The following is a 27,538-nucleotide window of genomic DNA, read 5'->3' on the forward strand; positions in this document are numbered from 1 at the left end:
TGGGAGTTGTACTGCAACAACCTCTGTAGGGCTCCCCATTGGTTTCCCCTGGGTTACAGAGGAAGCTCATATAAAGACAAACAATATACTGAGGTCCTTGTTTTTGTTGTAATTGTACTAATAAATATGATGGATAGAAGACTGATTTCTATCTGTTCTCTGCTGCTTGGAGTTGCTTGGAAGCAAGGGTACCTCTGGGCTGCATTATGTTGGCAGTCTATAGTATGAAAGCACAGATGATGAGTAGCCTCTTACTGCAAGGTTTCTGCCACCTTCAGCTCAGAGATCTTTCCATGCTTTTTTGTTTTTTTTAACCAACATAATGTTTTCCATCTCCGTAAAGACATTCCCTGATGGGAATTAATACAAAAGGAGGAAAATGTTCCAGCAGAAGTTTGCTAAGATGACCTAACATATAAAGAATGGTACTTGCAAAAAGCAAATAATAATAATAATTGTCGGTTAAAAATTAGATGTAAGGATTTTAATTGGATTAGAACAAAGGCACCCTTAACAATTGATAGCAATTTTTCTGTACGTGCTAATTATGGGCAATGGCACAGCCATGGGTACCACCTGCATGGCTTCACATTATGCACACTTCTTCCTTAACTCTGCTGTCAAATGCTTCTCCCCTTCCTGAAACACACTGATGACATCTTCATCATCAGCACCCATGGGCAGTAAATCCTTGAGGAATTGCAAGGAGGCTTCTATAAGTTTCCACCCCAACTAGTTCATTCTGCACATTCATATTCTGGACACTACTGTGCAGCTACACAATGGACATATATAAGCATTGCTTAGACCAGAAACCACTGACACATATTTGCACAATTCTAGCTTCCACCCAGAACACACCACGAAGCCCATTGTTTATTGCCAAGTCTCATGATACAACTGCATTTCTCCCAGCTTTGTTAGGACACAGATTCATGCCTTGATATACATGAGACATTACAGATCAAGAGCCAGTAATAACTTACTACAAGACAGATCCAGAAGAAAAGGTGACAGGATACTATATCATGTCCCATACTGCTCACAGCTAAAATCACTCCAATGCATTTTCAATTTTCCTGGATAATAACACTTTTCTCCCACAGGCCTTGGATAGCAAACCTAGAGATAGCCTACTAATTTAAAACAGCTGGTGACCAGCAACAGGACACATAAGAGAGAGATAAACACAGAGGCTATATCAGAGGCCGGCAACCTAAGGCCCATGGGCCGGTTCCAGCCCATGACTTCCTGAATCCATGAATCGGCGTGGGGATTCGGTGCTTCTTTCTTCCCGCAGCGCCATTTTTTTTCTCACCGCAGGGACTGACTTCCGGCGTATATGCTATTTCCAGCACACACGCTTTTCCTGGTGCTCTTCCGACCCAGAAGAGCGCGGAAATAGCTTCAGCGCATGCCCAGGTGCGCATGCTCCAGCCCACTGAGAGGTCTGCCCAGTGGCGTAGCGTGGGGGGTGCAGGGGGTGCCGGCCGCACCGGGCGCAACATCTGGGGGTTAGGGGGCGCAAATCCACGGGTTAGGGGGCGCAAATTACTTGCCTTGCCCTGGGTGCTGACAACCCACGCTACGCCACTGGGTCTGCCAGGGAGTGGACCGGCCCAGCCTCAAAAAACGTTGCCAACCCCTGGGCTAGATCCTGCAACAAGCCTAGATGCATCTTTCTGTCCCTGTATACACTCAGGCAACACTATTACAGGTCCTAAAGTCAGCTACAATACCAGGTTTCCACCCATCTTCCAATGTGATACATGCTCTCATCTGCAAGCAAAGCTCTTCTGCATAGACTGAGCAGGCTGGTCTCTACACATGTGAGTACAGGCAACACACCCACACCCAATTTATGTTCTGGGTGATCGTGGGCATAAGCCTCGTCCCACCCTGCCTCGTCCCACCCTCTTCCGGTGTCAAACACGGCACGCACAGTTCTGCATGCATCGAACAAGCGCAAATTAAGAGTTGCCTGTAAACGGACACAAATCTGACATCAGAAACTGCAGCAGCGGAAGAACATTTCAGTCTCCCGGCATACCCCTATTGCTGACCTGAAAGTTGTCATTCTCCAGCAGAGGAATTTCAAATGGAAACACCAGTTTGAAATTTATAAATCAGACCTAATCAATAACTTTTATTCTATTTGCTTTAATCTTGAATGCAGACAATAGTTTACAATCCCACTACAGGTAGCAACTAGCATAAGAAAATGAGGATAATGCCACCAGTTATTGCTGTTAAGAAAAGCAAAATAAATATTCATAAGCTTTACACAGAATTCTCACAGATTTATGCTTTGCATTCCTGCCCTCCATACCCATGTATGCACAGATGTGATAAAGTGGACTTGTGCCCATGAACATTTATGCTACAATAAATCTGTTAGCCTTTAAGGTGCCACAAGACATTGCCTCTATACCTAGGATATCAGAACAAGCTCCGGTCTCCAGCCGATGTTTTCTGTATAAATTCTTCAGGACTTTAGCACTTCCAAAACGCTTGAAGCGGCTTTTCACATTATTGTAGTACCATTCCAGCGACTGAGCTCGTAAAAGTCTGGAAGAAAGGAAGAAAGACAGATTTCAGAAAATTTAGAACCAAGCTGGGGTTTCTTTTAAAACAATTTCTCAGTAGTTTTAGGAAGGCTGGGCTGGGGTAAAAATAAGGAAAATATATAAACTCTAATCACCACCCCTGGTTTTAGCCCAGCTCTCTATCATGCTGTTTGTTGTAATTTGTCTAATCTGCAAACTGAACACATTTTGATGCTCTTACAACAGATAACATTATGGTTTTAGGTTTGCACAAGGAAATAATTATAGTCATTGTTCAGGTGCTTTGAATTCTTCTTTTCTCTGTTTCGCAGAGGTTTTGAGAAAACATTGTTTTTATAATAATGGAACCCACCAAACAATTGGATTCATGGTATGTTGATCACATCTTCCCCTGCCCCTCCTCCCTTCCTCTGGTGATCAGAAACAATTTTGAAATTCACTTTGCTATGCTTCTGGTGAGTTTTTAATCTGACATTTGTCCGATATATTAATTTCTACCATGAAGTCTAAATCTGTGTATCTTTTCTGCATGAATTCCCTAACAGATTGTGATGAATCTTCTAAAGCTTTTCAGCCTCTTAGCGTTATGCTAAGTCACAAATGTCCCTCCTGATTCCTACTGTATAGAAAGAATCTGGAGGGGAAGGAGCGATCCCTGTTAGAAGGTATTACAATAAAGGGCCCATTCAAAAGATAAATAAGGACACAGACTGCTTGTTTCAGAATCCTTTAATGTTGACCTGCATTTTGGAAACCACAAGTAACCGTGTTCTGCAAATGCAGCCTTTCAATGTATGTAGAAAACTGAATAAACTCTACCTCCAGATCTATATATAGAATCATTTTCTTCCACTTACCTATATTGCAGTATATGCCGATTCTCTCCATGAAATACAAATGCTCATTTAAAGAACACTGTCACTCTCATTTTAAAGGGGGAAATGGCTATAGCTATTTTCTTCTAGTTTCCGTGCTACAAGGACAGCCACATTAATTGTTCGCAGCCTGAAATCCCAAGGCCATAGATTGTGTTATGTAAAGTCAAATCCTATTAACAGGTGGTTTAAAAAAAAATCCACAGAAGCAATATTGTGACTGAGTATCAGGATTATGTGTCATGTGATGATTCAGTCCATATTCAAGTACTGAAAAACTGACTGGTTCAATGAACGAACCCAATGTAAAAGTGTTACTACAAACCATGAACTGATGAGATCACACAAAAGTAGAGTGTAGAGGCAAGAAAAGTAAGGGAAGGAAGGAAGGAAGGAAGGAAGGAAGGAAGGAAGGAAGGAAGGAAGGAAGGAAGAAAGTTGCTTCCACAGAAGCTCTTCATTTTGAAATGAGAACAGTAGGTAGCAAGCCTGGCCTTAAATCTTGAGTGGTGCCCATGACCTGGTGCAAAATTGAAGTGGTGTCGAACCTGGTGCCCATTTCCCTCCAAGGTAAGAGGAAGTGACATAGGCTAAGCCTGGCAAGACAGCTTACTTGAATTAGACTCATGCACGCTGGTTATATGAGGCTGGGTCCCTAGAGGCTGATGAAGCTACTCATCAGCCATGCACTTGAAACTGAGCAGTAAAAGAGGCAGAAGCTGCAATGAAGAAACAACTAATTTAAGGTATGAAAACCTTGAAAAGACTTATTAGCGCTTTGCCAGCACCACAATGGATGCCACAGTTGCATTTTAATAATGGCCCCAAATCTTCTCCGGAAATGACCATAGGATGGCACAGGCAGACTGGAGTGCAACATGTGTTGGCAAGAACATTGTCTGGATTCTCCTTAAAAAGTGAGTGATGGCAATTCCAGGCAAGAAGTGTAAAATATGTGTGCGGGACAGGAAAGAATGTGTGTCTTTGAGATTTGTGGTGTGTGTTTGTTTGTTATAGTTGCTTGACATTCTCCTTGGAAGCGCTGTGCCCCAACTGCCCCAGTGGACCAGCCTTCACAGAGAAAGATATTCATGAGAATCTGAAGATACTGGCAACATTCCTTGCAAGCTTCTAACATTCCACAGATTAAAATAGATGATATGCTTATAGCACCTTTCCCACCCCTCAAAAACCACTGCTCAGGCACCATCCCTCTGCATCAGACATTGCTCAGTGCTCTGTTCCATCTGCTATATTCATTTGCCCTTTGATATCTTCCACTATTTTCCACTCACTGAAAAATCCCAACACAGTAGTGCATTTTTTTTTAAAAAAAATCTACCATCACATACTTGTCCTACACCAGGCTATATCAGCAGTCGAAAACAGATCTCAGCATCTCCAGCGTGTGATTCCTCAGTGTACAAATACGTATGCATGTGTGTTAGAGGTTTAATGCATCCATCCATCCATCCACCCACCTGTAGTGGTTTGGAGTTACTCGTGCGTAAACTGTCCCCGTTTGGGAGCTTAACTGCCTGGGTTAAACCGTCTTGACTGCACAGCCTATCTCAGCGTGGCTGCCTCAGTCGCTAGCAGAATCTGTCTGTGGGCGTTTCTTAAACCTTTGCCAGCATAAAAGCTGTTTGACACCCAATCGTCTCCGCCTCTCATTGCGCGGGAGTCTTCTGTGCAGGGAGGGCGTGGGTAGTGGAGGACCAGTGCTCTCCTCACTGACTTCCAAGGAAGAATCCCGGAGCCCTTCCCCCTCTTCCCCCATTTGCTCTCCTGGATCCTTGGTGTTACGCTGATTTCCTTTCCCCTTTATCAAGCTGCGTCTCCCCCTAGTGCTGGTACCTTCCCCTGCAGAATCGGAGAGCCTCTCCTTCTCCTGTTGCTCTGATGTCAGTTTCCTGACACCACCCAATCAATAATGTAATATCTAGAGATTCTGAGAAAGGAGTGGAACTCTGAAGAGTGACAATGCTAGCAGCTCATTGCGTGGCAAGGTCCCAAACCCTCCCAGGAAGTGGAATAAAGACACACGAAATAGTATTTTAGGTTAGTGGGCGAAAAAGGCCACAACTTTATTGGTTACAGAATGTGAGTGGTATTGGCTTAGGCATTGGAAATCACACAACTATATCTGACTCCTACCTGTCTGCAGGAAGTCTTGGAAGGGTTAACCACCAGTAGGGGGAGCCCTGCCGATGCACATCAACTAGGGACTCCCCCAGGGTCACCGCTAGGGGTGGTGCCATGGCCCTAGCCCTCCTGTCTGGGGCTTCGGACGGAGACCACGCCCCCAGATTCCTTTAGTGGACTACCCTTGAATTAGGAAGGGTAGGTGATGGCCACTACCTCCCCTCCCCTTCAACCTAATACTCCAATGCCTAACCGCCTAGTCTTACAAAGTTGTGATGATTTGCTATGAGGTAGGAGAAAAAACCAAATGGCCGGTGCCAATTTGCCAAGTGGAAAAATTCCTACCAGGCCCCTTGGACAACCAAGGAGACCAACCGAGGTTCATAGCAAGGTCAAGAAATAAAAGAGCCTAACCTAAGGGAGGGAGGGCAGGAGAACTAGCCGAGTAGGGAGAAAAACAGGGGCGAGTCCTCGGCCGTGGGCAGTTTAAATAGCCCGTGCCACGCCGTCGGACCATCCGAATTGGACGGCCTAAGGATGACGTGGCCAAGTACCATCCAATGTTTGCAGGGGCAATCCCACCCTGCGCACGTGGGGAGGCTTGCTCCCAGCCCACAACGTCATCTCTCTGGGAACGGGAAATGGCTTACTAACACTATTTTAATGAAGCATCCTCAGAAAGCAAAAACAGGGGAGAAAATGAGGGCAGTGATTTATCACAGAAGTGAAAACAAGGACTGGACCAGGTAAGCTAGCTAAACACTTGGAATGCATGCAGCAAGCACTCAAGGGCTAACCCTTTAGAAACTCTGAAAAATTCCAGGTTTCTTTTTTAAAACCTTTAAGCTCTCAAGCCTGCAGAGGAAACCTGGAGAACAGCAGTGAGTGGAATCAACCTTAAATGCTCCTATATCAGAAGCTTATTTGTAAATATAGCAAAATATAAAACAAGTTTAATTCCCCCAGCTCATCATTTTAAAGACTAGTTTATTATTCTGAGAATATTCAGGTTCTAGGACAAACATACAGCCCTATTCATTTCACTCGCCGTGATCCAATAATTCATCTGATTTTGGAAACACTGCAAAAACCTGTCAAGAGCAAGCCAGAAAACAAGTATTGTAGCTGCAGTCTTTCCACTCTGGCTGGTGCAGTGCTAAATGCTGAACTAATGCTGATACCAGATGGAAGGAAGATGTCTTGTCCCAGGGGCTAAAAGACCTCAGTTTCATTAGTTTCATAAAATAGACACATCTGCCCATTATGGTTTTCTCACCTGTGAAGGAACAGCTTTCTAGACAAAATGAATAAATGGGTTTCAAATGGAAAATTAAATATATATGGTTTTCAGTCTCCCAAGTTCAGTTTTTCCTCGTTTTGCTTATAAACCCCTGTGAAAACCTCTCTTCACTGATGTTGCCAGCTACTCTTTCAGAATGCTCCTCAACAATCATTCATATCATGCCGTCTTGACTTAATCCATGGTCCCCAGTGTTCTTGGGGTACACCCCAAGGACTTTTCTTCCATTCCTATTTCAATGCTTGATGTCACACGGTCAGGAGACATACCCCCCCCCCCACACACACAGAGACACCCCTCCATCATGGCGCTTTAGTGAGCAGACAATATATACTGGCCCTATCTTATATGTTCTGTTTTGCTGCGCCGGGCAGTTGATTAAGGGACATTTGTAGCACATGTTTGTAGCAAGTATACACCAGAAAAACAGCTATATTTAAAATCTGGAAGCTGACACATTATTTGGAACATAAAGCTGGCATATGTTCTGCATGCCTGACCTGCCCCCGCCCGCCCCAAAATGAACTAGACATGAATAAATAAAGGAGAACATTGCTTTCGGGTTACCTGTCCACAATAACTATTAAATATTAGCAGATCTATGTTTCCACATATTTGTTTAGTTAGTTAGCACAAACACTTTAAACTAAAAATATGCAGCTCCCCCAATTGCTACAATTATATGTATGACTTAAAACCAACTCACCTGAAGAATTTTGACTACTGACTTTTACACAGAGTGTTGCGAACTGTAACTAACACAGCTCTGGGATTTATTGCAGTGAGGGCTTGGCCACACTTACCTTTCCTCCACTCTTTCCAGGCATGGCCAGCTTTTTAAAGCTCTGTGTCTGAGTGCCCCCTTTTGTTTTTGCTGCAGAGCTCCCCCCCCCAACCCCCCCCCCACTCTAAAATGCTGAATTGGAGCAAATGGCAGTCCACAGAAAACCCAGATAGCAGTTTGCTCCAATTCAACTTTAGAGAGCGGGTTTCTGCAGGGAAAGCTCTGGAGCAAAAAGGATGGTGGGGGGGAGGGAGGTCTTTGGACACAGAGTTTTAAAGTGCAGACCTGTGCCTGGAAAGAGTGGGGCAAAAGGTAAGTTGTGGCTAAGCCCTGAGTTTGCTACCACTAGACATCTATGGTTATTCCACTTCCAAAACAGGGATTACACAGAAGAGTAAAAACCTAGGAACAGGTCTATGACACACACACACACACACACACACACACACACACACACACCTTTTTATGAACTGTCTTTTGAATCTCACCTAGGGCCTGTCCTTCTTCTGGCTAGCACTTGAGTTCTAGGCACATGGAATTATTTCTGATCTTGCTCAATAACACTCATTTAGAGCAATTAAACCCAAGGGCGTATTTGTTGGTAAACATACAGTAGTAAAAGGATAAACAAATACAGTCCAGCTCAACACAAATAAGATTGAGGCACTATTAGTGGGTAGTTCCCTAGACTGGATAAGTGGGGTTCAACCTGTCTGGATGGGATTGCACATACCCTAAAGGAGCAGATACACATCTGGCTCCACTGCTCTCACTGGAGATATAAGGCAGTGCCTTATATCAGCTTCAGCTGGTGGCCCAGCAGTGACACTATCCAGGCAGGGATAATCCAGCTTCTGTTGTCTATCCTATGGTAGCCTCTAAGTCAGATGACTGCAATGCATGGTATGTGGGGCTGCCTTTGAAGATGGTTCAGAAATTGTAGCCAGTGCAGAATTCAGTGGCCAGGCTGCTGAATGGGACCAGAAGGTCTGACCGTGTAATGCCAGTTGCATGCCCAACCGCAGAACCCCTGCGCCTGATCTGGAAGGGGTAAAACAAATGGACACGACAATTGTCTGGGATTTAAATTGACCACGACTTGTGTTGATTTCAGATGTAGGAAGCCAAAGGCATTGGACATGTATCCCTCTCAGCCCCCTCCTGGGGGTCTGAGGCATGACAGGGTCTATTTGGGAGGTGGGTCCATCGCAAAACACAGGTTTACGCAGATGGCCCCCCAAAAGCTGAGGGAAGCTCTATGGCCCACTAGCCCTGAGCAGCTGGCTCTTTGGACAGAGACTTCCCTCCAGATCCCTCTAACGGGGGCCCTGTTATTGCCACCGCAGGAAAAAAGGGGGAAATAAGTCTCCACTTCAACCCCCCCACTCGAATGGATGAAAGAATACAGGATTCTACTCAAGGCCTAAACAGCCAAAGTTATGACTATGGGGAAGGCGAAACCTGCAACGCAAGGAAAATTCCTTCCCGGCCCTGAATACGACAACCGTCCAATGACCACAGCAAAGCCCTCCTGGCTGAAAAGGAAACAGTGAAAGCAACAAGCAACTATTAATGAAGGGAGGGGGCAGGGTAGGTGACACTCAGCAGTGCCAGCTGGGCGGACCTGAGTGAAGCCTGCTTCCTTTGGGTCCATTCCCCAAGCCACACCTCCAGGCTGCTGCAGATTGGCCCATTTGAATTGCCCGGTTTGGCAGGAACCTGTGAGCCTCTGCGGTGGCCAAGGGGGGTACTGGCACTGTCAAAACATGGCGTGGCGCAGTGGGGCGGGCCAAGGGAGGCACTGCGTCAGGCCGCCACCACCACTCTTTGGGAAAGGCCTGACCGTGTCACACCAGTTCTGGCCTGGCTCCACTGACTACTGATGGGTTTCCAGGCTCAACTCACATTGCTGGTTTGGATCTATAAAGCCTTATGCAGCTCAGGAACCCAGCAGCTCAGGAACCCAGCGCCTCTCCAGCCTGGGCCTGAGTTTGTTATCAGAGGTTCTTCTCTGTGTGTCTCCTCTGGCAGATGTGAACGTTTTCAGTGGTAGCTCCCAGAAGGCTTACCCCAGGCAAACCCTAGTGTCTAAGGATCTACTTAATATATTCCTGTTTGCAAGACATTATTATTATTTAGAAAAGAAACCGAAAGATAAATGTTCTCACATCTATTCATGCATATTCTATGCATTATTTGGAAGTTTGATAATTCACTAGCTCTAAAACTTAGCTTAGCAACTATCTAAGATTTAGCATTATGTTGTCATAAACCATGGTGTTTCCCTAGAATGGGTGATTTATGACACTGACATTCTCTCTCTCTCTCTTTTTTTTTAAAGGGAAACTTTTGGAAAGAGACTTTTGCTTTGCAACTGTTGGTCAACCAGGAACGAGAATTGTGATTTGCAAGTTTGGGGCCAGCCAAGCAGGAAGCTAGTTTTGTTCATGGCCCTTGTAGGTGTTCTGCTAATTACTAAATTGCACATGAGGCAGAAAAGGAATCTCTATCAGAGTCGGGAAATTTTACAGTTAGCTAGGTACTCAACAGGTAGGCAGGACATGTGTTATGTTCGAAGAGTCAGTGGCTATGTATGAGACCTTGGGGACACATTTAATGGTTCTTGATATGTGAGTAATGCAGCATGTTCTCATAGCAATCTCGGAACCAGTTATAGACAGTTAAAGTATCAAAACAGTGCATTTCTGGCCATTTGTGTTCATTTACATTCCAAATAAAAATATTGTAATCATAATAGCAAGATAATGTAAAACTTCTGCAGCTGTTCCTTTGATGAGTGTATCAGCATATGAAATCTGCAGCTGAAACACAACAGACTTTCTGTATAATAACTTTTGAATTGATCTGTTTCAGGAGACATTTTAAATGACAACAATTTTCTGTTAAAAATGACAGAAGTACAAAAGCACATGAATTGTGTTGTGCAGTATTAAATATTTCATTAAATAATGGCATGCAATGCTGCATTTCAAAGCAGATTATTGATAAATACCACTTGTCCTAATATAACCTGTACACAAAACCTAACATAAGGTTATGAAATGTGGTTACTGTGTGTTTCTATCCTGCTTTGTCAAACTGGAATGACTTGCATGCCATTCAGAAGATTCCAGTTTAACAGACAAACCTAACATTCTATGATACCTAGCAGATATCAAACAAAGCAATGTATAAATCATAAATTAGTTATTTAAAATTACCTAAGAGGAGGTTTCTGTTTCTGCAAGCTTCACATCTGTCCAAGGATTCTCGAAAAATAGCAGAACAAAAATCTGCAGTTGCTGAAGCATAAAAAATATTCGCAAAAGAGATACAAGGTCATCTCTATTTGAAAAAATAAATAGCACAGGATGAACCATGCAAATTAATTCTGTAATCCTGATTATTAAAAATGTGCACAGCTTTTTATTTACAATACGAACAGCAAAAAGTCAACAACCTGATCCGAGATCTGCTCCTCACTTCAAGAACACGTTGCAAACAAACAGCTGGAAAATCCGAGCTACAGAGAGGAAGAAAGCACTCACCGCTATTAACAAAAAAAAGCAATTGAAATTCATTTGAAGCTCTCCTAACAAACCACATTATTACCCACCCACCCCTTGAATTTCTTATACTACATCTGCTCAGATTCAACTTTTATCTCTAAATGGTTAATCCTTCACTCTGGAAGTCTAGCCTTTGCAAAAAATAGAGATGTGAAGCCTTCTTATAGAAAGCATGTACGTCATATTTCATCCTCCCACTCGGAGAAGCTGTGGATATTTGGAGATGTGCAAACTGTTCAAGGCAGCATACTGCATACGTGTGGACAGAGGAGGTATCAGATAAACAACTAGCTCTACAAATGCAAGTCTCAGCCCTTAGTTACACTGCAGTTCTTAAGAGAATTTGGGTACCTCTAAGGTGCCTTGTTGGGGCAAGATTCCCAGGATATGGGAAAGTATACTTTATACTATATATGTACTATATAATGTACTATGACATAGTATAATATGGCAATATACTATCATAGCCCAGAAAACCTCAATTACTATCCAGGGTCATCTGAGCTGGCCACAGCTGCAGAAATGTGACTTGCTTAACACACTAGAAGCCACTTCTAGCCTTGCTTGACTGGTTAAAGAAGCAACATGGGTTTCCTTATACTTTCTCCAGGGAATGCTAACGGTAGTTTAAATGGACTGAGGAGAGTTCCTACTGCATGTGGCCTATATATTCTGCTATACTTTTTATGGTATGCATTTTATATGCAAATAAACATCTAAGCATTCTGTGCAGCCAGAGTAATTCTGGTTTTGCTCCCAGGAAACACAGCAAAGTAATGCCTTCAATGTTTTATGCACTTTGCAAGCGGAATATGATTTGAAACCACATGGGAACAGTTACTTTTGCTTCTTTATTTATTTTCCCTCCTATGAGCCACTAATTGGAAAAGTGATGCATTTAAATGCACATCTTTTTCCAGCAGTGCTGCTGTGTTCATACAGTATGTTCAGCCAGGAACCAGATGCTAGAAATGTTAATTTTGCCAGCTGTCCAGCAGCCTACCAAAAGGTAGAGGCCAGTTTAGGAGATTAGAAGAAACCACTCCCCGCTCTAAAAACAGAATCTACACATTATACAAATGAGATTTTTAATCCAAGTTTACCTAGCCAAAAGGGGTTAGAAATCTGAGCACAAATGCCAATGAGTTTTGGATGCCCATAGGCACTTATCTGAAAAACTGGAGAATTTGGAAAAACAAAGCCTATTCCGTTGCCACTTGCAATTGACTCCCTGGCACTTCTGACCACATTGTAAAGCAAACAAGTTTCTATCAGCTACCTGGCACAGAATTAATTTGGAGTCTGTTTGTCAGGAGTGCATGCAAGAGCCAAGCCCTGTGACCGGTAGGGCTTCGCAGGACTGGGGCTTTCCTAAGTTTGTTCTGAAGAGGCAAGGCACAGGTGAGGCCGATTGGTAACTCACAGCAAGAGTCGGGAAGGGATATAAAGTCAGCATTTCCCTTTGGCTCTTTGCCACAGCAACACGCGTCCTGCCTTGCTGCATTTGGCTTCTTGACTACTTGCTTCCTGACTCTCGGACCCTTGACTCCTGGTTTCCTGACTCTCAGACCCTTGACTCCTGGTTTCCTGACCCTCGGACCCTTGGCTTCTTGACTCCCAGCTCTCTGACCCTTGGATCCTTGGCTTCTGGACTCCCGTTCCTGCTCCCACCCCGCCGTCTTGCCCCCGGTCCTGACGTCCTCTGCCAGGACTTGGACAGCCTGTAAACCGGACCATGACACTGTTTTTCCTTGAAAATTTTGGGCAAACTTGACATTCGGCATGTGTCAGAATGCAGGCATTGGGCCTGGGAAGCCATTTTGGCCAAGCCACGCCCATCTTTCCTGCACCTGATGTAATGTAAGGATGCAGCTGCCTGCCGAAAGCAAGGATTGCAGGCCCTGTGTCTTTCCTCATGTGGTTTGATTTCAAACCACATAGATAAAGGAAAATAGGTTGCCTGAGTGGACTGTGACATCAAGTGATAGGCGTGTTCCCCATCACTGCTATAAAGGGAGAGCATTTAAAGTATGGCATGGCTGAGGAGGAGATGGGTACTAGACTGTTCCCCTACCCACACTTCTCCTCTCCCAAAGAACAAGCAAACCAACCAAGCCAGGTTCGTCCCAGAAGCTGTTTTCAGAGATCAGTATAGTGACAGCAACAGGGGATAAGCAGTACTTAGGGGGGCAATGTGGACAGCACCCTCCCTGGATCATAATTTAATTTGTCCCTCAACACACATTTATGGGAAATGGACAATAATTCAGTTTCAATGCATAGGTATGGCAGTCAAATCTAGCATGTTTCACATAATTTCCAGGCTGGCCAACAAGTGAAACCAACAAAAACTTCGATACGAGTCTTCATGAGACCAAATATTCCAAAGCCCTGTTTGGCTGAAACCTTTTTCTTGCCTCAGAGAACTAATTCCCCTTGCACCACCTGTTAAATCTCTTTATGTTTTAATTATGGGTGCGGTCCACTGAGACCTCACATGGTCACAGCAAAATGCAGAAGAAGCAACCGGCTTACAAAAAAGTGTGGTGGCATCTTGTCATGCCCTTTACTCTCTTCCTGACTCTCAAATCTTTCCTACTGCCATCAGTTTTTGAGAGGTGCTGACTTTATTTAAGGTACATGGTGTGCTGCTGAAGAACAGCGCCAAAAGTTAAAATACAATATCAACCCATCATCAATCAATAAAACAATAAAGGGCAAAGTTAAAACATCAGCAAGGAAATTTAAACAAATAGTCCACACATAATAAGCTCATCACATTACGAGCTGCTTTGCCTAATGATGGCACTGCATTCTTGCAAAAAAAAAAAAAAGTCCCCGCTTCAGATATTTCACACCACAAAGCTTTTACAATTATCATACGTATAAACTGGGCCAAATACTCAGTCGAGAACACTCTCCCCTAAATTAAGCAGATCCTAAAGGTCAGTAGGAAGGACGCGGGTGGCGCTGTGGGTTAAACCACAGAGCCTAGGGCTTGCCAATCAGAAGGTCAGTGGTTTGAATCCCCGTGACAGGGTGAGCTCCCGGTGCTTGGCCCCTGTTCCTGCCAACCTAGCAGTTCTAAAGCACGTCAAAGTGCAAGTAGATAAATAGGTACCACTCTGGTGGGAAGGTAAACGGCGTTTCCGTGCGCTGCTCAGGTTCGCCAGAAGCGGCTTAGTCATGCTGGGCACATGACCCGGAAGCTGTACCAGTAAAGCGAGATGAGCGCCGCAACCCCAGAGTCATCCACAATTGGACCTAATGGTCAGGGGTCCCTTTACCTTGAAAGGTGAGTAGAAGAATGGGCAAAATAGATATTTCAGATCAGCCATGATCAAACCTCAGACCGTTGTTCAGCATGTGAACAACTGGGAAGAGAACTGGGTAAGCAAACTGGGCTGGTGGTGGTGGGGAGGTTGAGTGAGAGTAGCATGATCATGGGGCGAAGGGGGCATGCTGAGCTTGCACCAGTGGGATGACTTAAGGGAGGGGGAGGGGCAGCAGCACAGGTGAGCTGGGGAGGTTTGGGGAAGAGGAAGGGGTTTGGGCAAAGACTAAGAGAAAGGGGGCTTTGAGCAAGGTTGGTGGGGGTAGGGGGGTTGGTGACCAAAGCGAGCAGGGGTACCAGCCCCATGTATCATATACTTTTGTTATATGCTTGCTCATCTGCTACATTTTGGTGTGTCATGCTGTTGTTAAAGGACCCAAAGTGCGACCAGGGGCAGGAAACACATCCCTAATGTTCAATTCTGTGACATTAAGCAACGGAGTAAATTATTATGCCAAAATTTAATCTTCACTTAAATCTAACGTAAGAAATTAAAAAACTTTAAGAAAAGCCCTCTTGGGTCAGCCCAAAGGGCTATCTAGTCTAGCATCCACAGTGACCAGCATGCGTATGGGAAGCCTGCAAGCAAGAGTTGAGTGCTACAGCACTTTCCCCACCTGTGATAATAGCGACAACAACAACAACAACAATTTGCTATTCATCTGACTGGGTTCCCCCAGCAACTGGTATATACAGAAGCGTACTGCTCCCAACACAGACATCATAGCAAGAAGCCACTGACAGCGTTATCGTGAATTGGTCTAAATGCCTTTTGAAGCCTCAGATAAGGAAGCTAATTTTAAGAAGAGCCAAACATTTATGTTAGAAGATCAGCATTTTCACATTGGAGCTCTTGAAGAGGAAGGGTGGGGGTACAGCTTTAATAATAGGTTTCTTGGTTCTCCTTGTTAACCACACTGGAATCCTTTTGGTCTGGGCGATACATCTATCCGAGATGTTATCTGTTTGGGCTTGTAAACAACTCGCATGCAAGGATTTTGTATATTTTGGTTAGCCATGAAGGCAAGCATTCTAAATAGCTGACTATACGAGGAGAGCTGAACTGTTTGATATAATATAGTGATAATCTGCATTAAGTATACTTAGTATTCATTCCGATTAATTCAGCTAAATTGAATTCAGCTGAAACAGTGGTAGGGAAAACAATAAATCCTTACTCTACCACCAGCTGTTCACAACATTGTACATAACTCATGCAATCCTTTCCTTTTGTACAAAAGCTAGACTCTTCTAGCCAAAACACTGGGAGTGTGGCTGATTATTATTTTTTTTAATGACTGCTGCTTTTATGAAAAGATAAAGAGCTGTTGGGCAACACCTGCTTGTTCCCTAGCTAGGATTTTATCCTTTTTTTATTTTTCAGAAACACACAGATGCTGCACAGATTGCTGTTTGTCCTCTTATTGCTAAGGCTGCATTTTTAGTTTTTAAAAATGCTTTTGGCTAATGTGATCAAAAATACCTTCACGTGGTCAGTGAAGGCTAGGTTGTGTGACCAGCTTGAAGCTTTTAGCTTAAATCTCAGAGTTTATAAACAGAACTGCAATATTCACATCTATGCCTGGGATAACTTGAAGCTCAAACGCAGTAAAGAATGCAAGGACAGAAAGCAACATTCACAGAGGAAGTCTTGCTTAACGTAAGGTGGGGACAAGGTTTTATATTAGAGCACCTAAGTGTTATTTAGACACTTACAGGGGGTGGGGAAAATACTACGGATTGTATTCCAAATTTCTGGCTTTCTTTTGTGACAAGAACACAAACTGCTTTCCTCAGGGCTGGCTCAAGTCATTTGCATATCTGTCAACTTTTCCCTTTTCTTGCAAGGAATCCTATTCGGAATAAGGGAATTTCCCTTTAAAAAAGGGAAAAGTTGACAGCTATGATCATTTGTTGCCTGAGGCAAAGGATGAGGAAGCACAAGCACCCCAATTCCACATACGCAAGTGAACCAGATTAGCTGTTGAAGTCTTGTTTGAAGGCAGGAGGCTAGCTTAATTTCTTTTAGTTCCTCCCCGCTGCCCTAAAATTCAACTTTAAAGGTGCCTGGTATAAAAGCCCCTGATTCTATTTGTGTGCAATTTGGTAGGTTTCTTATTCAGGAGTACTCTCTCATGTCTGAAATTTTCAAACCAATTTTCCATAACCACTGCAACTCTGAAATTGAGCAGGGTTAATGCTCTCAGCAGGGAACACCTTCCCTATGAACTTCATCAAATTCTGCCCCAAAATGAAAGGTTATGAATGTTTTCTTAAAAAAAGAAAAACAGATCATCAAACTTTAAAGGCGCCCATCACAACAAACCCTACACCTATTTGCCTGTAATCTGGCAGGCTGTAGCAACAACTGTGTAGCTATAATGCCTACAAATTTCATCTACAGTGGTACCTCCAGTTGCGCATGGGATCTGTTCTGGAGCTCTGGTCGGATCCCAAGGAATTCACAACCGGAGGTGCCTGTTCTGCACATGCGGTGAAACCCGGAAAAATACTTCTGGGTTTGCCGTGTGTGTAACCCAAAGGATACGCAACCAGAGGTGTGCGTATCCAGAGGTACTACTGTATTTCTGTCAAAAGGAAATTAGTTATTGCCTTTTAAAGTTTCTCAATACTGAATTAGCAGGGGTGGGGGGTGGGGAACAAAGCAGGTGCAGCCTGAACTGGACCAAATTGGGCAGACTATAAAGTGCCTTGGATCAGGGCCGGCTGCTTTGTGATTTTGATCCCAAACATATGCTTGATGGGCATTCCTAGTAAGTAGCCACATTCTCTCTTTTGAAGTGTCCTTGTCTCATGCATAGTACAATAAGCAGAACGACTAGTGCCAAAACTAATATACATAGGTTTACTTCAGTACTAGTCTTCCAAAAATCTGTAAATGTGGAGTTTAGACTTGACAATAAAACAAGAAGACTGTGTTCAATTTACAAACGTATTTAAAGTTTTAATGTGGATTTCGTCACCTCCTAGTTTCCGTTTTTCAACATCTGTCCAGCTTAAAGTTTATGTGAAGGGGCTTCTGATATTTGCGATGTGCTCCTGGGCAAATATTTCTGCTCCGTGTCAGCTTCTTGCATTTTCCTATGCTTTATGGATACTTATATTCCTAAGGAGTTACTTTGCCTTTGCTGAAAGGGGAAACTATCACATATGTGACAGATTACAAAGCAGCATGGAAGGAACTTAGATTGTCACTTGCAAATGAAGTCCTACTTCATTCCAGAGGTGAATCTCCCTGACGAAAGAGGCTGTGGGCTTGACATCTCCCCACATGCCATGGTCTCCAATCTGCAATCTTTTCTCTTTGATGTCTTTTTAAAAAAAATCTCTAACATGGGAGAGGGAATTTCAAAACCTAAACATCCCAAATGCTGTGGTTGACAATATATAACCAAAACTGTATTTGGCACTTCCATATTTGCCAAAATGGCTTACCATAAACAAATCACAAGACAAGCAGAAAAGAAACTATACAAAGTAGAGTATGAGTTCCATGAAAGGAATGGAAGGAAATCAGAAATAAAGAGGTTCTGTAGCCAAGTAAGTTAAAAGTTGCTATCCTCTGCTTTTACTTCCCTACACTAGGAATAAAAGAAAGCATTAAATTCAAATCTGATAGCTAATATTTTGTCAGCATCCCATTGATTCTATGCTCCGTTATTATTCATTCAAGCTCTATACATGAGTAGTTGAGAAAACCAGCTGCAAAGTGCTTAACTAGAGCTTATCATTGCAAAAAGCCAGTAGTCAAAAGCAAAAGCTCACTCCCAGCCTTGGGGAGATCCATAAGATTATCAACATTTCATATAAATTAATCCATCAAGTGGACAGTAATGGATCTTATCCTCCAGCAGAATAAATATTCAGACATTACATAATCCTTAGGTAAGAACTTGTACATATTGTGGAAATAAACATCCCCCCAGCTATAAAAACTTGTCATACTTTTTGCAAATGCAGCTACACTAAACTTGCCGTTTTTTAATTACTCAAAGTAAGAGTTAGTAGAGGGGGGTGTTGAATAATAAGGAACATGCTTATATTCATTGTGACCAAAGTATTTAATAACTCCAGTGTGGAGTAAAAGTACAGTACATGTTCAGTCCCCTCTACTTTGTTTCTTGTCTACTGGAGAGAAAAGCGCTGGCAAGGGATACAGGATGACTTTATGTTCACCAGGTCCTCTGCTCCTGCTCACAGACTCTACTACCTCTGTGAATTGAGGCATGTATGCGTCTACTCTACCCAGCAGAAGGTACAGTGGAATTCACCCTCATCTACATGTAATTAGGATTGAGGCATTACATACTTGTTATGTTGTCTTCGTTTAATTATACGGTTGTATATAGTTTTAAACTGTGTGTCTTACAAATTAAAAAGACAAACACAACTTTTTGAAAGCAGGCTTCCTCAACCTGGGGCCATCAATAAGTTTTCGACTACAGACCCCATCATTCCCGATTATTGGTCATGCTGGCTGGGAGTGATGAGCGTTGGAGTCCAAAACATCTTGCCTTGGAGGGGTAAGGTTTATTTTAGGTTTATTTATTTAGGCTGGGGAAATCTGGTTTAAAGGAACTTGGCTATACCATTTTATGGAAGATCAGCAGCTAGGCTACAGGATCCAATGTATGGACAATGTAAATGTTTTCCTTCCCCGCCTGCTGTTGATCTCTTGAGGTTGAAAATTTTCAATTCATTAATAGCAAAAGGTGGCTGCCTGGTGGAAAACTAAAAAGAAGAACAAATGAAGATGGCACTCGGGCACTAAGAGATGCTATTCAAAGGTCAATTAAAAGGATGTCCCCTTCTCATTACTAATTCCCCATCTGATAACTATTGCTCAGGCTCCTAGCCATAATATTCACCACACTGTGGAAACAGGTCACATTCAAAAATAGGAAGTACAGTGGTACCTCGGGTTACATACGCTTCAGGTTACATATGATTCAGGTTACAGATGCCGCTAACCAAGAAATAGCACCTCGGGTTAAGAACTTTGCTTCAGGATGAGAACAGAAATTGTGCTCCGGCGGCATGGCAGCAGCAGGGGGCCCCATTAGCTAAAGTGGTGCTTCAGGTTAAGAACAGTTTCAGGTTAAGAACGGACCTCCGGAACGAATTAAGTACGTAACCAGAGGTACCACTGTAATAGGTTTTGCACCATGAGTATAGCCAGGATTTATTGGTGGAGCAGGCTTTATGTTGGGGGGAGGGGCAGAACTGAGTTATCTGCAATGCAATTGGTCAGTTAGTTACCGTAAGTATTTTTATTTATTTACATGATGGGGGGCAGCTGCCCCCCCCCCGCTATGCCCATGGTTTGCACTATGCTTACAGCAGATGAAGAGAAGACCCTCTGTAGAAACAAACAGACACCATGGAACACTGTAATTGCTGTTGCTAGTAATAGTGCAATAAACACTGGTCCTAAAGCCAGCAATGCCATTCATTTATTTGTTCATTTATGCCTGCTTTGGATATTTCATTAGGCAAAATGATATAGCAACTGAAGGCTTTATGTTTTCACATGTTTTCAGGATTGCTCCAGGTACCAAAAGCATAATATGGTATTGTTTGGGAGTTCAATACTGCCCCAAAATGTTTAAGCTTGGTTTTAAAAATTTATCAAATGCAAAAAACAAAACAAAGCCAACAACTTTAAAACCCAACCTAAAGCCTATTATTATTGCCTTGGAAACCTCTCCGTTTCATTCACACTCTCTGTTTAAATAAAGCAAATGTTCATTTGGTGCAAAAATGTCCACATGGAAACATCTTCTAAATTGAATATATTTAGCTGTATTAAATTCAATGAATCCTGCAGTTCACTGAAATACATTACATCTGTATTTTGCAGCACTATAGCATTCAGCAAGATGATTTCGGGTGCTCTGCAATGAAAATATTTGAAAGCTGTCCACCATACTGTTTCTCAGTGCCTTAAAAGGCTGGCCTATACTGTACTGTGTCTCAGGAAGCAGATGTTCTGGTGTAGATTAGGTGAACGGGTGCAATGTTGCAGAGTATTTGCAATCTCTTCAAAGGAGTGGGACAACGAGCCTCATATAACCAATATGCTTAAGTTTAATTAATGCATGAAGGGGTTAATACCATACAGCAAGCTGTCATGCAAGGCTTAGCTATGCAACTTCCCTTACCTTGGGAAGAAATAGATAATCAAGCCTATTGTTTTCCCTAGGCTGGCCTTGAGACCTTAATGAGGAACATCTGCATTTGAGCTCATCATTCTAGAATCTTTAACAGCCTCCCTCACAAACCCACAAGCTAGCCTTAAAGGCAGGCTTCCTCAAAATCGGCCCTCCAGATGTTTTGAGACTACAATTCCCATCATCCCTGACCACTGGTCCTGCTAGCTAGGGATCATGGGAGTTGTAGGCCAAAAACATCTGGAGGGCCGAGTTTGAGGAAGCCTGTTTAAAGGGAACTCTATATCCACAGTCACTGAGGTACCGTATTTTTCCGTCTATAAGATGCCCCCATATATAAGACACCCCCTATTTTGGGGGACTCCGATTTAAGAAAATGGGGGGGGGGGAGATGGCCCCCATATATAAGATGCCCCTAAATGTTGGACATTATTTTTTAGGGGAAAAACCTAGTCTTATACACGGAAAAATACGGTAAGTTTTACTGGCTGTGCAACTTTTCTGAAACACATGAATTTGACCATTGAAGAGTTTGTAAGCAAACCATTCTTTTTTTAACTTACCCAACATGTGGTTACTTTTACTACACTGGAGGAAGAGTGAAATTTTAGAACTCAGGGCATATTTTAAAGGGTCTAAAAGCCGTGTGTGTGTGTGTGTGTGTGTACACACACCCCAACACTTCTTTGCATGTAAGTAAGCATGTATGGGGTGGGAGGCATGGAGATGAATGCACCAGCTCCATCTGTTGAACTCACATGTTTGAAGGCTTGTGAAGCAGGGAGTTTCATATACTTGTGGAAGCTCCCAGTACTGTTTAGTACCCTGCAGTGGTGATGGGGACAGAGATAGCATGCTCATCTTAACCACTCATATATTTGCTTACATGGAAAGAAAAAGTGCCAGAGGGAAATACGAAATGCAAACAAAAATGCAGATTGTTATGATTATATTAAAGTTTAAATTGAACATTCAGGGATTACTACATTAATTAACATCTGTAATCAACCTGTCCCCCGAATTGGTTTGCTTTCCATTGTCCTACTGATTAAGGCTGCAGTCCTCATCCCTCTTACCTGGGAGGAAGCTTCCTTGAATTCAAGAGGACTTATTTCTGAACAGACATGATTAAGATTGCACTGCTACTCACTAAGGCTGAACTGTGCTCCTTCATGACCCCAATCCTACAAAGTATTGTCACTAGAAGAGGACCACGGCGTGGGTGAGTCTTCACCCCCCATGCTCTTTTGTAGAACATCCTGCAGGATTTCTGAAGTGCTAATCAGAAAATAGGTGGCAGCATTGAAGGGAGGTAGTAAAGTGACTCTGCTGAAGCCTCTCTCTTTTACATCTGAGGACTGTTCAATAAACCACCTCAACTGACTGAGTCAATACCAAATTAAAGGGGCAATGCAGTGTTGAAAATGAATAGGCGAAATAAATGAGGTCATGAAATGTAGGTGCAAAGACTGCAAAAGCCACTTCAGCTCAGTCCTTTGAAATGCTTTGAGTAGTTATATTAAAACAGTGCTATTAAGGTAGAAAGAGGGGTTTTTAAAGAGCAACAGAGAGAGAGAGAGCGCATCTCTTTGAAATAGTGCATATTTCAACCTAAAATTCCTTTGGGAATTTCAATACACAAGAGGGCACCCATAAAAAAATAGAAGGCTTTTTCCTCCTCAAAAGGGTTTTCTCAGTTTTCTTTTCCACTCATTTATATACACACATGCACACTTACATAGCCTAATTCTCGTATTTAGTGTGTGGAAATTGAAACACGAGCAAAATGGCTGCTTACCTGGTCCGAAGGGTGAGTGGCTGTTGTGACCCGGCACAGCTTCTCTGGCACCCTCCAGAGCCCCACCATATTGCTTGGGGCCGTTTGCTGCTCCCCCAGCTGCTGCAGAGCACCACGGGTTACTCCCAGGCCCGTTTTTGAATTCTAAGCCAATCCGCAGTGGCCTGGGGGTGGGAGCAGGGCATCAGGAGCAGACCTGGAGTCCACAGTCTTCATTCCAGTCCACTCCCTGGCCATAAAACCTGGCCAACGCTGCATGCTGCAGCTCGGTCAGCCCAGGAGTGCTACCCACCTGTCCCACCCTCTATTATAGGGTTGTGTTTTTTGATGCCATAACCTTTTCCTTTTCAGATTGTGCAGGCATAGCTATGGTTTATAATGGTTGCCATATTCGGAACCAGGAACAAATTTCCCCTGCACTGCAAGTTTTGCCTTCCCCATAGGATTAATCACAACTTTAGGCCTTGGACAGAATCCTTTAGTCTAACACCTACCAGGGGGTGAAGTGGTTACTCTCTCACACACCCCTTCTTGCAGAGGTGATAACAGGGTACTCCATTAGAGGGATCTGGAGGGAAGTCTCTGTCCAAAGAGTCAAAGCATGTGGCTAGCAGACCATAGAGTTTCCCTTGGCACCTGGGAGGCAGAGGCGAAGCTAGCTGCTCCGGCACCTGGAGTGGCGCACATGCTGTGTGGCGGGGCAAGCATCCCATGGGGGGCAGGGGAGCCACCCATGGCAGGCTGCTTCCTGGTTGGTGGGGGAGGGAGCCGCGCCATTTGCCAGCAGCCTTCCTCCCTTCCCTCTTCCTTCTGACAGCTTGGGGGGGCCCTCCGAGGAAGCAGCCCAAGAGTGGGGGGCAACAGCACACCGCCCACCCGGCAACGGCACACCGCCCACCCGTGACTCCCAAAACTCCTCCGAGCTGTCAAAATGAAGGGGGATGGCCACTGGCAAGGCGGCACAGCTGTGCCCCTTCCCCTGACGGCTCGGGATAGGCTTGGGAGTTGCGGGTGGGCGGCGTGCCGAATGTCACCCCCCTCAGTGATGTCACCTGGGGCAGCCCGCCCCCACTGCACCCCCTTCCTCCGCCCCTGCTTGGAGGTGGGGGGTCCATCTGCGTAGACCTGCGTGTTGTGATGAACCCAAGATTGACCCTGTCATGCCTCAGACCCCCGGCAGTGGGCTGAGAGAGATACATGCCCAATGCCTATGCCAAGGCTTACCTACATATGAAACGAATAAAAGTTGTAGCCATTTTAAATCTCAGATTGTTGTTGTGTCCCTCCCTTCCCTTAGCTGGCTGGGCTCCCAGGGGCAGGGACTCAGCCCCTGGGTATGCAACTAATTCTGCTTTCCTCCTTTTCTCACATTGTGCATCCACTTGTTTATCAGACAGCAAAATGGAATGGGAATTGCAACACGACCAGTAACAGTACATATTAAGATAGTGAATACGATAGTGTAAAGCAGGGGTAAGGAACCTGTGTTGGACCTTAAGTCCCATTAGCCCAGCTGGCATGACCAGTGTTCAGGTATGAGGGGAGCCGTAAGTCCAGGACCATGGGTTTCTCCACCCCAATGCAAAATGTCAGCAGGCATCTCTTGGTTCACAATATAATACACATTAGTTTGTGCAACTGCTTCAGAATGGGGCAGCGGGAACCCAGTTGTACAAAAGCTGTTTGAAAAACAATAATGTTTAGGCTTTTTGTGTAAAAGTGCTGCAGAAATAAAGGAGCAAGTTTACACATTCCCAACTGCATGTCATTATTTGGAGTAAAGGATGGAAAGGACATCAAGGGGAAAGGAAAAAAAAACACATTGTTTGAGAGTGCTTACAAGAAAGGTACAGAATCAAACTGCAGGAGATACTACTAATATGATCCCTGAAAAATGTATATTCTTTCAACATGCATGAACCCTGCAGATTTTATAAAATGTAAGCTGTGTTTTCCTCCTTTTGTCTAATCACTGAATGGCAAACTGGGACACTGGGGTGCTTTCACATGCCATGTTTATGCCAAGCAGCTGTCCTGTATATCTAGGAAAAACATCTGAAATATTTTATTATTCACTGCCACGAATGCTCTAAAATTACCGCTATGAATGCTCTAAACATTAAACCTGTCAGATCATAGGAAATCTCTGAAGAATGCTTAAAATTCAACCTTCTCTACAGTGCAAGGCTTCTTTGTTCCTACGTTGACACTTTACAACCAAAAAGTAGGTGTTTAGAATATCACAACAGCTTAACTCCCCATGGCCAAGATATCTCTAAGCTAAACATGTTTGAAAGGATATGTCAACTTCTGCGTATGAAACTAGACATAAAGGTAGGTTGGAATTGCACAATATGTTTCTGACACCACGAAAACATTTTATGTAGCCCATAACACATGTTCACGATGAGCTGATCCAAATGTTCAGCAAGCCATGGCATACGATGCCACCTCACAGTAAGGCTGGTCCCATCATTAGGTAGGGTGGGGCACCAGATTTTAAAATACAATGAAAGAGCATAAAATTGTCAGTTATTTAGGTTATACCTTGGAAGTACCTTGGAAGTCGAACGGAATGCGTTCCAGGAGTCCGTTTGATTTCCAAAACGTTCGGAAACCAAAGCGCTGCTTCTGGTTGGGTGCAGGAAGTCAGATGTTCAGGTTCCAAAGAACGTTCGCAAACTGGAACAATCACTTCTGGTTTTGCAGCATTCTGGAGCCAAAATGTTTGACTTGCAAGGCGTTCGGAGTCCAAGGTACGACTGTACCAGGGGGAGAACATGATTTTGGTTTTGCATCTCAGGCATCAAAATACCTTGAGCCATCTCTGCTCCAGAGGTGCACATGAGATTGCTTGCTTGAAAGCAACCTGACATCAAACTCTTCCTGTGTTTATTGTGTTTATTAGAGCATTAGTTTATAACACTGCACATGCAAAAGATTTTCAATATGTGGGAAGACGTTAAAACATGTGATACCTCAACATGCATTCAAAGGTGTCGCTTTTACTTCAGCATTAATGAATTAGGCCTGAATTAATTCATTAATGCTGAAGTATAAATGTATAGCTGTTCCTCTTCAGTCAAATCTCTCTCATAAAAGTGCATATTAGAATGTATATGCAACTGGACATTCTCTATTATAACACTACCAAATTTTGTGGGGGGGTGAGTGAGTGCATGCATATATCATATTATATATCATATTAGTGCATTAAATGAAATAAATCTCAGTCTACTAGTATCTTTAAGTGTGGGCACCTTGCTGAAGAAAAGGAGTAGCAAATAATATGTGTAATAACAGAATGCATATAAGAATGTAGTAATGTCAGCAGCCTTTCCCCCCATTTATACCTTCTTCTTCTGCATTATGCAGCTTCACTCTTTTGATTTCCTTCCCTCCCCTCCCCCCATCTTGGAGCTCATGATATTCTTTATGTGCTATTAACGCTCATAAATAATTTTGAATTATTTGAAAAATAAACAGAGTTTCATTTATTTATTTTTTACTACTTAAAATTCCATTAAAAAATTCAATCAAACAGGGCCACTGCTATGCATGAGCTGTGGGACTTCGACATTTCTGACAGCAGGGGACTGAAAGCTTTTGCTTCCCTTTTCAATTGACCGCAGTTTGGCATTATGTCCAAAGCAGGGGGTGCAGACACTATAGAACATCACTAGGGCATCTGGTGATTGTCAGGTCAACTTTGGCCTGCCTCGGGTGGGAGAAAGATAAAGAGGTGGCCCTCCAGATATAAATGTTTCCCAACCCCTGGTCTAAGCCAGAGGAGTTTGGTAAGCTATAAAGGGAATGGGGGTGGAAAGCTGTAAGGGTCGGGGGTGCACAGAAGTGAAGTCCTTTGGCAAGGAGTGGCGGCTTTGGAAGGGCGGCAAGAGAAACAAGTAGGGGGCAGTAGCCCCTAAGTATTAGAATCTTTTCTTAATTTTGTTATTGGAGAATTTGCACCATTGCTCCTGTGTACCCATTTACTCAAGAAACATTGTTCTAATAATATATTTTTTACCAAAAGCTAATCCTGGTTATATACACAATTCATAAATACTGCATGATGCTGTCTCAAGATACGGCCCCTCCGGTTTTTCAAGAAACTGCATCAGTGTTCTGCAATGTTCAGTTATAAAACAAAGTACATTGGTGTAAATGTACTAAGTACTCCCTTGCTGACGACTGCAGTGCCCAGAGGAGGAATGACCACCGGGAGGACTGCAGAGTGATGAAACGCCATGGTGCACCTGTAGCAGCACAACCGGACGCCTTAATCTGCTCCACTGGCAACAAAACATGTCTCTCCTATATTGGTCCTATATTGGTCTCTGCAGCCACAGCAGGCTCTGTAAGTCTCTGTTTGACTTCACCCCCAAAGGCACACTCCTCCATTGTCTCCTGAGATAGACAGCTGCCAACAGAAACATATATGCTGATATGCTCCATTTATTTCATCTGAAATAAAACCAAGCTTGGCAGGAAGGCAAGCTGAGTTGCTTCATAGATCTCGTTTCCTTGACGCTGGAGGAAAAGGGAATGATTTTCTATTTTAGCCAGAGCCTATGCAGAGTTTCATGCCAAGAGTACCAATCATGGATTCACTGTTTTTCATCCAAGTTACACAATCCATTTGTGCTGCATTATATACTGAAATACAAGGAATGGTTTGGAAGAAAATAGCGAGGTTTGTGGTTAAACTCTCCAAAATTACAATATGAAATGCCCATTTTGCTTCCTGTGGAAAAAACAGGAGTTTTTAATTGATGTTGCTGCCCCTGATTGCTAAAGCACATTATTAACAAAGGAGGTGTTCGTTTACTGTTGCTATTCACAGCCAGCAATGTCTCCAAGTCTGGAATATTTCCAGAGTTAATTATCTCCATTAATAAGATACCAATGCCAGTCATAACATTTCAGTTTATTTCTAAAGAAGGATAAATATAGTTTTGGACGAAAGACTGGAAAG

The 27,538-nt window shown here is 43.4% G+C and overlaps 1 protein-coding gene across 8 annotated transcripts in view; it reads right to left on the bottom strand.

Annotated features, from left to right (window-relative positions):
- MYRIP (myosin VIIA and Rab interacting protein) overlaps nt 1-27,538 on the bottom strand; it is a 150,414-nt gene that overhangs the window by 50,360 nt on the left and 72,516 nt on the right. For all 8 annotated transcript variants that reach the window (XM_083467953.1, XM_083467948.1, XM_083467949.1 and 5 more), the window contains exon 4: nt 2,432-2,568. In XM_083467953.1, the coding sequence (XP_083324079.1) occupies nt 2,432-2,568 (137 nt within the window). The remainder of the gene's footprint in view (nt 1-2,431; nt 2,569-27,538) is intronic.

The sequence above is a fragment of the Podarcis liolepis genome (genome assembly GCF_965112155.1).
Source record: "Podarcis liolepis genome assembly, chromosome: 12".
In the NCBI taxonomy this organism is placed as follows: Eukaryota; Metazoa; Chordata; class Lepidosauria; order Squamata; family Lacertidae; genus Podarcis; species Podarcis liolepis.